The following is a 15272-nucleotide window of genomic DNA, read 5'->3' on the forward strand; positions in this document are numbered from 1 at the left end:
ATTTTGTTTATGGAACTTATGGATTTATTAGCATTGCATTAGGTTACTGAGATTCTTCAACTGGTTTTTACTCTCATTGGAACTTACAACATACTATGATCATCTGTGAGTACTTTGAATAGAGCAACTTCTCACAAAATAGCACAAAACCCATTCATTTATCTCTGTTAGAAAACATGCAGCCAGTTCATTTTAAGCCACAGTACTGACATTCTGCAGAGATTGGTTAACTGACATGTCAGTAACAACACGTATGAGGACACTGAACATCTGAGTGTTTCTTATATTTCCAGCTCGAGCTCCATCTGTCTCCGCTCACTGAGGTCATCTGCTTTAAAAAGTTATTCTGAGCTGGGAAATCGTGTGTTGACTGAACAATTTAATTTATTAACAGCAAAGACTTTGAAGTGATGAGACATTTTGCTGGACCAGAGGAAGCTTCCACTCTTTGAATAAGCTCACAGGGAGATTTCTTCCGACACAACTCGCAAATATGATCATCTGCTTACGGAAGTGTGCAGAATTTCATTTAAATATGGTGTTTTATACATGTGTCAACATTTAGAAAAACTGTCTTTTTTCACGTTCTATTTATTTTCACATGGCACAAACACACACTGTGCTGCCTTGTACATGACAAACATGCTAATGCGACTGTGACTGATGGAGCCCATTTCTTACAACATCTGTTTAAGTCTGTTTGTTTTTTCCCCGACCATCAAGCAAACATACGACGTAATTTATCGACCTTTGATCTATCAATCACTGTTACTTTCTGAGCGGACAGATGCAGACACATCTCATAATGAACAAAAGGTATAATTATTTCTTCTGAAGGGCAGATGATGTTTATTTTAGGTGGCGTGTGTCCATAATATGCTGTGGAAAATTACAGTTTATTTAACTTCATCTTCATTTGGTGCATGTACCTGAATCAGGGAACACATGTTTTTGGTTTGGGGGAACAGTTAGGGCACAGTTTGCTCTGTCCTCTGCTCTCTTTTGACCTTAGTTTTTAGCTGCTGAATGTAAATATTTGCTCTAAACTGAGACATTGTTGAATTCAGCTTCATCTCTGATTGATCATTTAAAGATGCTTATGTAGTAGTTTTAGGCTGTACGGCGTCTGCAGCTGACATCTGCAGTTTACTGGAGCGGTGCATTACAGGTATTCATGAGAAGTGCTGCCAGTGGCTCCTACAGTTTATTGGAAACTAGTGACAACACAGCTGAAGCTCAGATCAAACCCTGCCAAGATGTTTTCTCTCCGTGCAGAGCAGACAGAGCATCGAGCTGCAGTCAGCCAACCTGCTGACTGTTCGGTCTGGTTCAGTCAGCTGTCAGTCAGCTGTCGTCCGCTCGTCCTGTTCTGCCTGAATCAGCTGGACGACATGTTTCCTCCTGTCCATCGCAACCTCAGTCCTTCTTTTAATGCTGAATCCAAACCCTGAACCTGTCAGGGCCCATGGTCTTGGCGGCACTCCTGTCTGTCATCCTGAGCCAGAATTCATCAACTCCATCACGGCTGTCACAAAGACTTCTCTGTCCAGTTTTAATGTCCACACTCCCACAGTTTGACACGCATTCCTGATATGTTCCGCACTGTTGCTCAGCTTTACATTTAACTTAGAGTTTGAGGACTTTCTGACATAGAGTTTTAGTTTGGAATATTAAATGAGTTATTGTTAACTATTACAAAATATTCATTATATTAAGCTTATTTCCTTTTAAAGATTTACAGCAAAGATTTTTAAGGCTATTCTCTGACATGTGTCTTAAACTTAGTTTGGAGTCGAGCTCATGAGTATTTCAGTTTCATACATGGTTGCACAGAAAATCAATGCGTGCAGTAGAGAGTCTGCTCGGCTGATTACAAGTTTATTAAATATACTTGTTTGAAATCATCAATTATTTTAAAGGCAAGGCTTGCTTAAAAAAAACTTACAAGTGTGTTAAAATCATCAAAGACATACTGACATATGTATTTATGGTTGACTGTGTGAGCACTCGTCTTTTGATGTCTGAGGCTTCAGACAATGCTCCCAATCTCCTGACAAGTAAGCTGTATTTTAGAGACTCCAGATAATGTGCGTGCATGTGCAGGTGTGCATGTCACAGAAGTGTTAACAAGAGACCATCTAACACCATCTTTAAAGCACATGGTGTTCTCATGTTATTTTCAACCTGTTTGTATATGAAGAGTTTTCTGACAAAGCGATCAAATATCAGTCTCGGCCTGCTATCAGTCATTCAGACAGACATTCAATAGAATTCTGATCCATCTCAGTTTTAACAGTTAGCCTGTGAACCTGTCTTTCCTTCACCTGTGGGTGTCAACAGCTGTGACCTCGGTTATCCTGTTTACCTGCTGGAATCAAATAAAGCATTTAAAATGTGTGTGGGTGTGTGTGTATACCTGCTCAGCTCAGTCTCAAGGCAGTGCAGTTTGTCTGTAAGAGCTGTCCGTTCATCTCTCAGGCTGTCACAGTCCTGCTGCAAACACACACACCGCTGCTGCAACGTAACACACTCCGCTGAGAGGGCGACACAGAGAGAAGTACAGTCAGAATTAATATGTGAGGAATTTTCAGTTCAGCTGTACATTAAGAAGCATATTGTTAGTCTTGATTCAGAAAAGAACAAAGATTATCACTGACATTTTGAGGCTCCTGCAGCGAAACAGGAAACAAACAAGCACCCCCCCACACACACACACACACGCACACACTCTGCTCACCCTGCAGCTGGGTGGCGGTGTTCTGATGCTGTTGATGCTGTGTGAAGGCCTCCTGCAGCCGGCTGATCTCCTCCTCGTACTTGGCGGCCGTGTTCCTCCAGTGCTCCAGCTCAGATCGCACACTGCCGAGGTCAGCCTGCAGGGCGGCGATCTCACGCTCCCGCTCCGCCGTGGCTGCCTCCATGGCGTGCCGCAAGACGAGAATCTGACAGCAGAAACACAATTCATTGGTTGGCCAGTCATATGTCATATGACTGGATTTACTGTAAATTGACGGATAGTAAGCCTCATTTTGTTCAAGAGGAGCTGTGCTTTCTTTGAGTGCAGGGAGGAGTCAGTGAGAGTCAGAGGGGAGCCAGACAGTGGTATAAGGAGTCACAGGGGTGTCAGGGGGGTGAGGGGAGGCGAGAGAAGTCAGACTCAGGAAAGGTCAGAGGAGTTGCTGGGAGGAATCAGAGGGGAGTCGACAGGGAGTCAGAGAGAAGTTGGGAGGGGTTGCGGGTGTCAGGTGAAGAGTTGGGAGGCATTAGAGGGGTTTCAGGAAGACTTTGAGTGAAGCCAATAGGAGAGAGCAGGGAGTAAAGATAAGTCACATGGAGACAGAGATGATCTGGGAGGAGTAACAGGGCTGTCAGCAAAGATTGGAGGGGAGTCAGAGGGAGCGAAAGAGGTATCAGAGGGAGTAACACGGGTGTCGGGAGGTGCTGTGAAGAAACGGAGGGAGGTGTAAGGAGTCAGAGGGTAATAGGCAGGAGTGGTAGTGAGATGGAGTGGTACCTCCTCCTGGGCGGAGTAAAGCTCCTCTCTGGTGGTGCAGATGGTGCTCTCCCTCTGCTCCCTTAGTGCCTCCATGTCAGCCTGCAGCTTCCCAAGCTGAGCTAAACACACGCACACACATAGACACAAAACACAAGCACACACACACATGAACACACACAAAGGGACGTGAGGCAAGAGATTAGATTATCCCACATACAGGTATATACGTATGTATTCTGTGTGTGTGTGTGTGTTTGTACTAACTCTGCAGGTACTGGATCTGTTTGGTCGACTCTTCAGTCTGCTGAGAGTTACTCTTCCTCTCGTCCTCCAGCAGAGCTACACACAGACACAGACAGTCATGTGATCACCATCTTAACCTGGTATAATGTCATGTGACACACAATGACAGTAATGTTTGAACTAAAGTTCTTCATAACAACTCAGTCAACAGCGCCAAAATGTAAGGACTCAATGTCTGTTCCTGCTCAGTTACTAAACGTGACACAGTCAATGCTTGATTTTCAGAACAGGTGAAACGGGAGGCAATTAGAAGAAGATTAGGAGATAGTTTTATACTGTTAGTTACCTTGTAGCTCCAAGCATCTCTGCTTGCCAGTGTTGGCTAATTCCTGGGCCTCCAGAAGCTCTCTGTGGAGATGGTGGATGACCTGCTCCGTGTCTCCAGGCTCTAGACCGGCCCGATGCAACTCAGCTACATACACACACAGACAGACACACACAGTGTGACACTTTTTCATTAAAAAAAAAATAATAATAAAAATCATTAAAAGAAAAAACACATGTGAAGCCTGTCTGATACATAAACTAAAAAAGCAAGATAGACTCAAAGAATAAAGCCTTTTAAGAACCTGCAGCCACCAACACAACTGAACAGCTCCCTCTAGGGGACACTTATCTGTATTACTGAATCTGTCAAATACTTTGTCTCATACACCTTTGTTAATGTTGGCGGTGTGTTTTGTAGCACAGACCACAACTACAAAGCAGAGATGAGCTGCCATGGTTACCTTTGAGCAGAGCTACTCTGTTCTGTGGTTCATTCAACTCCTGATCGTCCATGTTGCCGTCTGAAAAACACACACACACACACACACACACACACACACACACACACACACACACACACAGATATTTCTTTCTGATGTGTTTCTAATAAGGATTCATTTATAAAGGACTTAAAAAAGATCAAAAAGTGATTTGTAGTTATCTGAGTGGTGAATGAAAATATAAAAAAATAAGTGTAAGTATCTCATTTAGTTCTCAGGTTATGTAGAATCTATTTCATGATGAATTCATTACAGACTAGATGCTTAAACGTAGCAGATGCAGCATGATGAGAGAACATACTTCAACATTATTAAAATGAAAGCTATTTCAAGTCAACAGCAGCTAATGTGAAAAAGAAAAACCTTGAAAATAAAACTGATGAATGAAATAAAAACAGTGGGATAGAATCATTTAAATGAGAATGAAATACATCAACGTTAAAAATTCTGGTTGAAACATGACTGTGTGTGTGTGTTTTACCGACCTGACGTATCGTCACTGCTGCGGTCTTTGCTGGGACTCAGAGTGTCTGACATGTCTGACTCTTTGGCATCCATCTGATTCCCTGTGGACACACGCACACGCACACACGCACACACGCACACACACACACAGACACACACAGACACACACAGACACACACAGACACACACAGACACACACAGACACACAGACAGACAAAAAGTTAGCCAACCACAATGAACAAAAGCAGCAGTTAAGAGCAGGTTTAGTACCACTCACTGTTGAATGCAACCGTGCGTGTGTGTGTTTGTAAATCTGTCTTTCTGGATCCAAGCAGATTTTTAGATCTAGCATTTCCAAGTGGATCGCTTTCTGTTTTCTGTCCAAATTTCTCTGAAGAAACGACCAACACCACTTTGCACATAAGTGAGAAATAGAAGCATGTTCGCTGAAGAGGTAAAGGTGAAACTGTCATAATGCTATAGGGAGTAATAACATAGTCTCAGTATTGCATTCTGCAAAAAATTAGCAACAGCACAGATTGGCGTTGTGAGAAAACGTGTGAGTGAGTTAATTAATTAAGTCTATAATGAGACATGATGGTAGTTAAGTTCCTCTAAAGTATGGAAATATAAAAATGTGTGTGAGTGTGTCTCCAGACAAAATGTGTTACAGCAGTATTTAGGCTGCTGGTGAGCCTCAGTATTGTTAGTCAAACCTCTCACAACAGCAAAGACAGAGGACAAAAGGTCAAAGGTCTTCTTGTCAGCAGTTTTGCCCTTTGTGATAACAACTAGTTGAAACTGTTGTAAAAAACTGAAACGCTGAAAATTGAATAAACAGGTCCTCTAATGAAACCCAGATATGTGGGGATGTTCTCTAACATTTAACGATACAATCACAAGAATTATCCTGTCACCAAATATGACTGTTGGTAAGTTTCTGATGTTTATTTTCTAAATGAAGCAGGTGACAGAAAATCTGTGCACCATTTGAGGGCGCAGGCCCTCAGGGGATGAAGAGATGTTTTTTAGTCCCATGTTGTGACGAGATTGAAATAGTAAAATCTAACACAAGTTTCAGTTTATCATTGTTCCACTGAAAACACATCACATACTGAAACATCAAATCAGTTGTATTTGGTATATACAGTACCCCCTTGTTTTTCGCGGGGGTTACGTTCCAAAAAGAACCTGTGATAGGCAAAAGTAGAAACCTTTTTTTTACAATTACTGTACAATTAAATACTCTATTATACATTGAAAAGAAAGAACAAACCATTTTACAGGCTCAAGCATTTGTTTCACAAATAAAAGTACTTTAGAAAAGTTTTTTTTTTAACAAATAACTTCTGTACTGTACTGTCAAATAATAATTTTAATCATCGATGTGAACAGAAGGCTTCAAATTGCGGAGATTAGCACCGCCCACCGCGACCCGAGTAATTGGATTAAACGGGAGAAAATTAAAAATGATTATGAAAAAAATACAAAGTACAGTCGGACAAATAGTGACTCAGGTGTATTTCACTGCTCTTCAGACTGAGCCGCTGCATCCTGACTCCGCTCTGCAGTGTTTTCCTCTTTTGAAGCCCGCGGTGCAGGTGTGTTTGTTCGGGAGAAGAACATAGTGATAGACAAAACTCGAAATTACAAGAGAATTTGCACGTACGTAATGTAAATTTGGCAAGCTGTTTTACGTACGTGTACATATTAAACTGCAACGTTACTGACGCACAGGTAGAGAAGAAGCGGAGTGACTATTTAGCCAATCAGAATGCAGAACACAATGCACGATGCAAATCCCTGAAGTAGCAAAACCGTGAAAAGTAAACCGTGTTATAGCGAGGGATCACTGTATTGAGCAGCTGGGACATGCACAGCATAAAGATGGAGCGTAGATATCAATGGCAGGACACCCATTAACTCCTTGTGTCAAGGATGCATCCAGCTCAAGTTTGTGAGTGCATGTCCTCTACCTTTGAGCCGATCAGGGCTGGCCAGGATGTCGTCTGCTGCTGTCTGGTTGTTCTGTAGGTGGGCATCCATCACTTCTACAAATGCACACATACAAACATAAACATAAGGGCTAAAGTTTAACCCTAACCCTAACCCTCTGACAACAGAAGAAGTACTTTTTACTTGAAGCTTGTTTGAGCTCTTACCATCAAAGTTGGCCAGTTTGTGGATTGAAGAGCTTACAGTCTCCTTCAGCTGTTTGACTGCTGCAGGAGGAAAAACAAAGAAAACCAGGGAATCAGTGAATACACCCTTAGAAAACACAGCATTTGAACTTCAGTTCAGTCCTTCAATTGAAATCCGTCGCAAACTCTGCAAATGTCCAACAGGCCAACTTAACACCCTGTTAAAACTACAACCAGCAGTCATACATCCATTTACAGACTCGGGGTAAACCAGATGTATTAGTGGCTGGTTAGTACAGATCTTAAGCATAGACTAACACTGAACTAATGTTTCACTTTAGCTACAGAAGTCTCTCAAATAACTAATGTTGTGCTTGTTTTTTGGACTTAGCTGAGATGCTTTTGTGTAAAAGGCTAAAGTGCTTGTCTTGCTTACCACATGAAAGAACTGGTTGCAGGGATTACATGCAAAAGTACATCCACTGTGGTTGCCACTCTACACAGAATTAGTTGTTTGTAGTACAACTTATTATTATTATTTATAAAGCTGCCACTTCACTCTTAGACTAGCTGGTGTATTATCCTAAATATCTATGTATATGTAAAAAGAAGAGAGTGTCACACTCAGCAATGCACTGTTTCATTAGTTCTTTCAGTCATGGCAACACACAAAACATTTTTGGCCATCTGGCCTAGTTTGATGCTCTGGACCAGGGCATCAGATTAAGTGACTAACATGGAAAATATAGAGTAATCCAGGTCACACTTTGGTGGCATCTCACTTGTATACTTACGTAATAACATTATTATGCATGTCAGCAAGAAATAAGAACAAGATAACCTGTAAAACTACCACTACAGGCTGAAATGAAGTCACTGAAAGGTCACTGATAATAAATTACATATAAAATCTTTTCAAGAGAATTTAGCCCAGTTAAAATTAGATAGACATGTTTTCATCTGCAAAAAACACACTTGTCTGCTCGGCTGCTCCTACAATAAACTTCAAAATCCACAAGCCTCAACTCAATTCATTTTAATCTCTATTAAATCCTTCTGATCCACCTAAAGGGCAGCTTGGCACACAAGTTATGTTTTCTTGGTTTAAAGAGGAAAACTCTTCTTTGTTTCAGTGTGGCAGACTGCATTAGTGGCGGTGTTATTAGTCAGCAAAACACATCTCAACCAGCAAACTGGTTAATAATAATATACACTTTCAAAATATCTACCACCAATGAAGACAGATGGAGGACTTCTACAACATCTACCACAACCAGCCACAACAACAGCAAGTGGGACTGTCAGTTATGTTGCAGAAACTACCAGCAACATCTGAATGTAACTTGCAACTGAAAGCAAATGTCACTGCAGGCAACAAACAACGAAAAGAAGCAATAACAACTCAAAATCGTCTGATGTTTGGCTGGTATCAGAAATGAAGGCAGTCAAGGTAAGTTTTCCACAGACTAGATACTTCAACTGCTTCAGGTACAAATATATGACCAGAGGAAAAGAAAGAACCAAAAGAGAAGGACGACAACAGAAGACAACACAAGAAGAGAGAAACAGGGAGGTTAGTGAGCTAATCCAGTGAAAAGCTACAAAGGCAGCATGCAGAGAAAAAAGACCTGCCTAAAGGAGAAGAAAGCAAGTGTGTGTGAGAAGCTGAGAGTCAACCAGTTGGCTGGAGATACGTTTAAACCGCAACATACCACTAAAATGAGCAAAGCACCAGTGAAACACATTAGTACCAGACAAGAGGTTCAATGAGCTCCTGTGGTTGAGCAACAAACACGTCTCCAACAACACAGCTCAGCCAGTAGTGGGACACCAATGTACTCAAGTGTATAAAGTACAAGATGTACACAAGGGTCAAACCACTCAAATAGTTTCCTATGCAAACTAATGACAGTGAGGTCTGTGCATTATTTTGAATAGTGGGAACATTGTTTCCGGAGATAGATGCTGCTTCCAAAAATCATTTTGCGATGCTTTGAGCACCACAAACAAAATCTCATTCACATTCATTGTGTTGAGGTGAAGGCAGCTATCTCAAAACCTGCACAAATTAAACCAAAACTATCTGCACAAAATCTGAATCTACTGGACGTAGATGCGAAACAACAGTGTCATTTGGCTGAGTGGACCTTCTAAGATGTCACCTCCAGATTTTCTTTACATTTTGCAGCAACAAAGTGCACTGACAAAACAAAAGCTTACTCTCCATGCTTCTGTGTGTGTGTGTGTGTGTGTGTGTGTGTGTGTGTGTGTGTGTGTGTGTGTGTGTGTGTGTGTGTGTGTGGCAGCATACAGCAGGAATGGATGTTTGTACTCACGCGGACACTCAATCAACTGTTGGATTCTAGTCGAGTCTCCTCCGCTGTTGTTAACATGACAGTTGTCTGATAGAAACACAGATTGCTGACATTACTACGATGAAGGTCAGAGTTGAGTTGGGTATTTAGCTCAGATTTTATTGATTCTGCTCATTAATTCCACATCTGATCGAATCTTACCATTTATGAATGGCAACAAAATGTGCTGGAGAAAAACACGACTCATATTTGAAGCAGATTGAAGCTGAAAATTGTCATTTTTGGGATTATTTTTTGCTACAATACAAAATAATAAAAAAAAAGTCTATATGTTGAAAACTCACTTGTTTCCACTTATACTTTTCCCCCCTGGTCCACCATTCAGCTGATTTTGAAGAATTGTGACATCAAAACTACAACTTCATCATGGTTGATGATCCTCACTACATGAAATTATTTCCCTGTAGTATTAACTACTTAATTACTCACTATACTGTGACAGTGTGTTGATGCATGTATAGCCAGCCGTGTATATTGAAGAGCAGGAAGTTAAAATGTTACTTTCTGGAATTAATGAGCAGAATCAAAAATCAGCTGTTTTTACTGAACTGGTTCCACTTCAGAATCTGCTCTAAATACCCAACCCTGCATTAGAGAGGTCGAGATAGAAAGAGCCGGAGACAGAAATCGTAACAGAGAAAGGACAGACAGATACAAGCAGGTCAAAAGCAAGACAGAACTAACAAGTTAAAGAGAGATCGTTAACTACACGGACAGATAGATGCTCCAGAAACAAACGGACAGGGCAGAAATCAAAGCCATACATGGCAGGTTTTTTTTACAGTGGTTCTGGACAGATACCACAACACTGGAACAACAGACAGGATGTAGACAGACGGACAGCAGACAGACAGCTCAGGCATAAGCTTCTGTCTCTCATAACTCTTCACTTCAACACATTACCAACAAGCCCAACAGTTTAAAATCAACTACACTGTCCATTTCAGCTTCATTCATACAGAAGAGCAGAATTCAAAACGTGCCTCCTCAAACACAAAAATTGGACAATGCCACAGATTCACTAAACTGTAAGTCACCTAACATTGCAGAAAACGAGCAGGATTTTTAGATCACACAAAGATGCGACATCTTTATCATCCCTACACCAGGCCTAAGAAGATCAAATCCAGACTGAAATCATTTCTGACAAGCAGTATTACATTTTTTTCTGTTTGATCAACAAGGTATGTTCGGATTGAATGGCTTGATAAGTAGGTCGTTACTTAAGCATGATCCAGGTCCATCATACCAGTATATTTTAAGTCTGACCTTAAAATGAGACATTTTCAACAAAATAAATATTTATCTGATCAAAACTTAATTAAGCATTTCTGATAAACTTGGAAAAAATAGAAAAAATATATTAGTAAAGAAAGACAGGCTCCAGACAATGATGTCTGAAATCACCACACGATCAGGTAAACAAAGTCCATTGTTAGTCTTCTATACAAAAATCATTTTGTAGGTTTGATTTTTATATCAATTTATCATATCCATTATGTAATGGCATTTTATTCTGTGATGTTAAACTTACCTATCTTACATTATTGGACAGTATAGTCTGCGACTGTTTTTTTTTCTGTAAACCAAACCCTGCTATGAAACAGTGTCAAACTACTGATTATGATTATCAAACTAACTACCATGAATAGCTTCATCTTCACCAACTGCACCATCATCTGTGTCTGTATCCTCCTCATCCTCGTCTTCCTCCTGGCTCTCAGATGTCTGCAGCCTCTGTTTGTCCTCGACAGGCTCCTCTACTGGTCCGTGGGAGACAATGTCGACATCTGTCATGTGACCAGATCAGATATATACGATTTTGTCGAAACTGTACCAGCCAAACACATGTTCACAACAGAGTAAGGGTCCAAAGGATGGCAGGGTCCTTCACAAAGTGGCTACTGTGGCGAAGTGAGGAGTGAGACAGTCACCTCCAGCATTCATATTCAGTGTTGGCATTCAATCACCAGAAGTCAATCAGTGACCAAAAGCTCTTTTTCCCCAGAAGAAGAAAAACAAAGCAGTGGACAGTTTGGCAACCATGGAAAGAACCCATAATATCCAGAAACCCCAACAAGCCTTGTGTAGACGCAACTGAGTGCCACCAAGTCCCTGAGACAACCTGTCCCCTCTGAAACAGCCACACACAGAGGTTACATAAACCATCCTGTCATTCAAAGATCACACCGATTGCAGCCCAGTGTTGATCCTGGGGGCCTGGGCTGGCGATTTTAGCATAGTACGAGGTCAAAAACAGCTAATTACAGCAAGTGGCACTCATTGAACAGTAAACAAACAGTAAGATACGACAATGCCTGTACTGAATGTTTGTACTTTTTCACATTTTTATCAAAATCATCCATTGCACAGTTGGCCCAGCTCAATGACACCAGTAGCAGGATGTGGTTGCCAGAGCACAGCCCAGGGAAGCACCTGTTGCAACACATACCTACATAAGGCGACCCTTCAGCTTTTATTTTTTTTTTATTTGCACTGACACCTGCTCCAAAAAGAAATTGTACTATCAGGGCTTAGTTAATTTTTTCTGCCCATAGCACTGGTGCTGGAGGTTCAAAGTTTTGTAGCACAAGCCACAAAATTGTAGCACAAGTAAAAAAAATGTCTGTTACCGTCTCTAAAAACAACCTCAAGTAGTGCAGTTGATCGTTTAAACAGGCATATGACTGGCAAAGGACAATAATGTTGCATACAGGGCACCATCAAAACCTGAACAAGAAAAGCATTCATTTGCCCATATTGGTAAATTGCAGGGACAAAACACTGCTAGCCGTACAAAACATCCATATATTTCGCTTCAAATATGAGTAATCTAAACTAAAACAGCGGTTTGTTCTTTACAAATTTCCTAACATTTGATTACCTTAATTTAGGTGGACTGATGATTTATCTTGCCAACAATAGCAGACCTACTCAGCTGCCAGTGTGACTGTGTTGAGGTTTCTGAATATATATCACGAAAAAGTGACATATAATTCTCTCTTAATGATTTAAGATCTTAACATAAATGAGGGCTAATTCTGAGGGCTAATGTGGGCTTCATTTCTGCAGGATTCAGAAAAATATCTCAATGGAACATCAATCAACATCACGTATCCCCTTAAACTGACAGGGGACACCTGAGGGCCGGACATCAAGCTACCATAAACAAGACCAAAACAGAAAGAGAAGAGCCAGACTTCCACTGACCGAGAGACAGATGAACAAAGAGAGCAAAGACAGCAGCAAGCAACAGGAAGTTATGTGGACATCATGCAGGAACTTATCATGCATCATTAGTGCAGGATGAGGAAGTGACGTTAGCAACCACAGAAGAGACAAACAGCGGCGGAGAGGACAAGTGTCCCAGAGCAGTCCAGAGACGTGTAGACTCACCCAGACTGTTGTTCTCTTTAATGCTTTTCTCTTGTAGCTGTTCTAACCGCACTGTAAACAACAACAACAGCAGAGAGGAGCGTTGACTGACAGGAAGTCCAAGTGAAGCCTCCTGATTGATCAGAGACGTGTTCTGACCCGGCCACTGGTTTCTATGGTAACTCTTGTGATGACAACAGAGTTAAAAGTGATTGGCTTGCAGGGTGCAGTCAGTTTGTTAAAAGTTAGTGCAGGGTGCTTGTGTGTGTGTGTGTGTGTGTGTGTGTGTGTGTGTGTGTGTGTGTGTGTGTGTGTGCAGGGTGTGAGTGTGTGTGTGCATGCATGTGTGTGTGTACCCTGCAGGGCGGCGAGCCTCTCGTTGGTGAAGTCGTTGTCAGCCTGCAGAGCTTCGATGCGAGCCTGGAGAACCTGCTCCTTCTCCTCCATCTCCTCGATCCGCAGCTCCAACTCCCTCTTCTCTGTCGCTCCCCGCTGGGTCAGCTCCTCCTGCCGACCCTCCGCCGCCTGGAGGAGGAGAGGTGGAGAAGAGCACATAAGGGATAGAGGTGATAGAGGGGGCAGAAGAACAAGGAAGAAAGCACAAGACAGGGAGGAGAAAGGGGGAATGAGGAGGAAGCAAATAGCAAAGATGAGAGTTAGAGGCAGGAGAGGATTGAGGGTGGAGAGGAGAAAACAAGAGACAAGAGGGGAGAAAGGAAGGTGAGGAGAGAGAAGGGAAGAAAGAATGCAAATGCAGACAGATGAATAAGGGAAAGGGAAAAGAAGGGAGGAGCAGGACAGACAGATGAGAAAGGGTAGAAAGAGATGGAGAGAGGAAACATTAGAACAATTCTAATAACAGCAAGCAAGCACCGTTAAGTATAAAAACATGTTTTGCCCCAAACAATATACAAAATTAAATATATTCAAAATTAAATCCAATATTATTGCAGAAAAATTAAATCCTGTGTCATCCAGAGTAGTATCACATCATACCCAGAGGCCATGCAGGTACCTTAATTTTGTCAGTGAGCTCTTTGATCTCATTGACGGCGGCATTGTACTTATTGGCGAGCTCCCTCAGCTCCTCCTGGCCCCTCTCAGACATCTCCTTCAGGTGGGTGCACTCGTCCTCCGTGTTACTGAGTGAGCGCTGCAGGTCAGCAGAAACAAACAACTTTTTGGTTCACCAACACAAGAGACTCATGCCTCAAAATGACCAATTATCATCATAGAGTACAGTACGTATGTGTGTCCTACCTCCACCTCCGACAGCTTCCTGACCACCTCGATCTTCTCCTGCAGGACTCTCCTCAGAGACTCCTTCGCTGTTGTCTCATAGTTGTGTTTGTCCTCCTGAAGAGCCAAGAGCTCCTTGCGCATCCCCTCCTCCGTCTGGGACTGAGAGAGAGAATAGGGAAGGATTTTTTACAAAGTGGATGAAAAGTTTGATTTAATTTTGATCCTTTAATTGCAGGTGAACTTGTTATTTATCGTGTGTGGATTACCTTAGAGTAAGCCTGTAGCTGACTGCCCATCACTTCCAGTCTGGAGAGCAGACGGTCTTCATCAATCAGAGCCTGGTGAAGACACACACACTCAGTTTACAGCATGTTGGACAAGTTTGTTCATGTCATACAAAGGTAACAATGAGAGAACTGCCCCCACATCACCAGGCAGAGTTGATAGTGTCGGGGCAAATTACAGTGTACATGATCAATGTAGTGTTACGTGATGGTTATGTTGTTTTACATGATAGACTTGCACTGACCTGACGCATATTTGTTTGCTCTACAGAAAATCACTGAGAACACAATTCTCAGTTATGACTGCTTTGATTTTATGGTTAATGGTATTTACAAGCTGTAACACGTCATTTCCACATAATGTGATAACAGCAAGACAGTAAAAAGGTGTAAAATACATTACAGTGATATGCACTTTTGAGGGAGCAGCATGTACACAAGTGCCATTACGGCCATCACTGTACTAGAGTGAAAACAGGCAGAGTTACAACTCAGAGAATGTCTCATCAGGGTTCGTACAGCCTTTTTTCAGTTGTTGAAGCACTTTCAAGGTACCTAAACCAAAATGTCCAGGACCCAAAGACTTATTTACGTCAATTCTTACTATAAATGAAATTTTGAAAAAGTTTAGAGCCGCAGCATTCAGTCACATTGTTTATTTTAACCAGCTGTTCATATTAACTTTGATTGGATGTTATGATCATGGTTATTTAGTGCTTGCTAATTTCGACACCAGGAGACAACAAACAGATATGGGGACAGGATATTTTCATTTCAAGTATTAAAACATTTTGGTTTACATGAGTGATTGTGTTGCTGAAACA

The 15272-nt window shown here is 41.6% G+C and overlaps 1 protein-coding gene across 8 annotated transcripts in view; it reads right to left on the reverse strand.

The window, feature by feature from the left end:
• The window catches only part of slmapa (sarcolemma associated protein a), a 60502-nt gene that overhangs the window by 9484 nt on the left and 35746 nt on the right, over nucleotides 1-15272 (reverse strand). For 3 of the 8 annotated variants that reach the window (XM_041945217.1, XM_041945227.1, XM_041945272.1), the window contains 16 exons: nucleotides 14431-14502; nucleotides 14183-14323; nucleotides 13938-14075; nucleotides 13279-13447; nucleotides 12944-12994; nucleotides 11191-11337; nucleotides 9509-9574; nucleotides 7194-7253; nucleotides 7008-7082; nucleotides 5052-5132; nucleotides 4528-4587; nucleotides 4086-4211; nucleotides 3761-3835; nucleotides 3515-3615; nucleotides 2738-2942; nucleotides 2417-2534 (listed from right to left, as the gene is read on the reverse strand). In XM_041945217.1, coding sequence (XP_041801151.1) covers nucleotides 2417-2534; nucleotides 2738-2942; nucleotides 3515-3615; nucleotides 3761-3835; nucleotides 4086-4211; nucleotides 4528-4587; nucleotides 5052-5132; nucleotides 7008-7082; nucleotides 7194-7253; nucleotides 9509-9574; nucleotides 11191-11337; nucleotides 12944-12994; nucleotides 13279-13447; nucleotides 13938-14075; nucleotides 14183-14323; nucleotides 14431-14502 — 1685 coding nt within the window. The remainder of the gene's footprint in view (nucleotides 1-2416; nucleotides 2535-2737; nucleotides 2943-3514; nucleotides 3616-3760; nucleotides 3836-4085; nucleotides 4212-4527; nucleotides 4588-5051; nucleotides 5133-7007; nucleotides 7083-7193; nucleotides 7254-9508; nucleotides 9575-11190; nucleotides 11338-12943; nucleotides 12995-13278; nucleotides 13448-13937; nucleotides 14076-14182; nucleotides 14324-14430; nucleotides 14503-15272) is intronic. The other 5 variants (XM_041945247.1, XM_041945280.1, XM_041945256.1 and 2 more) reach the window with 3 other exon arrangements.

Source organism: Chelmon rostratus, chromosome 2, assembly GCF_017976325.1.
Source record: "Chelmon rostratus isolate fCheRos1 chromosome 2, fCheRos1.pri, whole genome shotgun sequence".
Taxonomy (NCBI): Eukaryota; Metazoa; Chordata; class Actinopteri; order Chaetodontiformes; family Chaetodontidae; genus Chelmon; species Chelmon rostratus.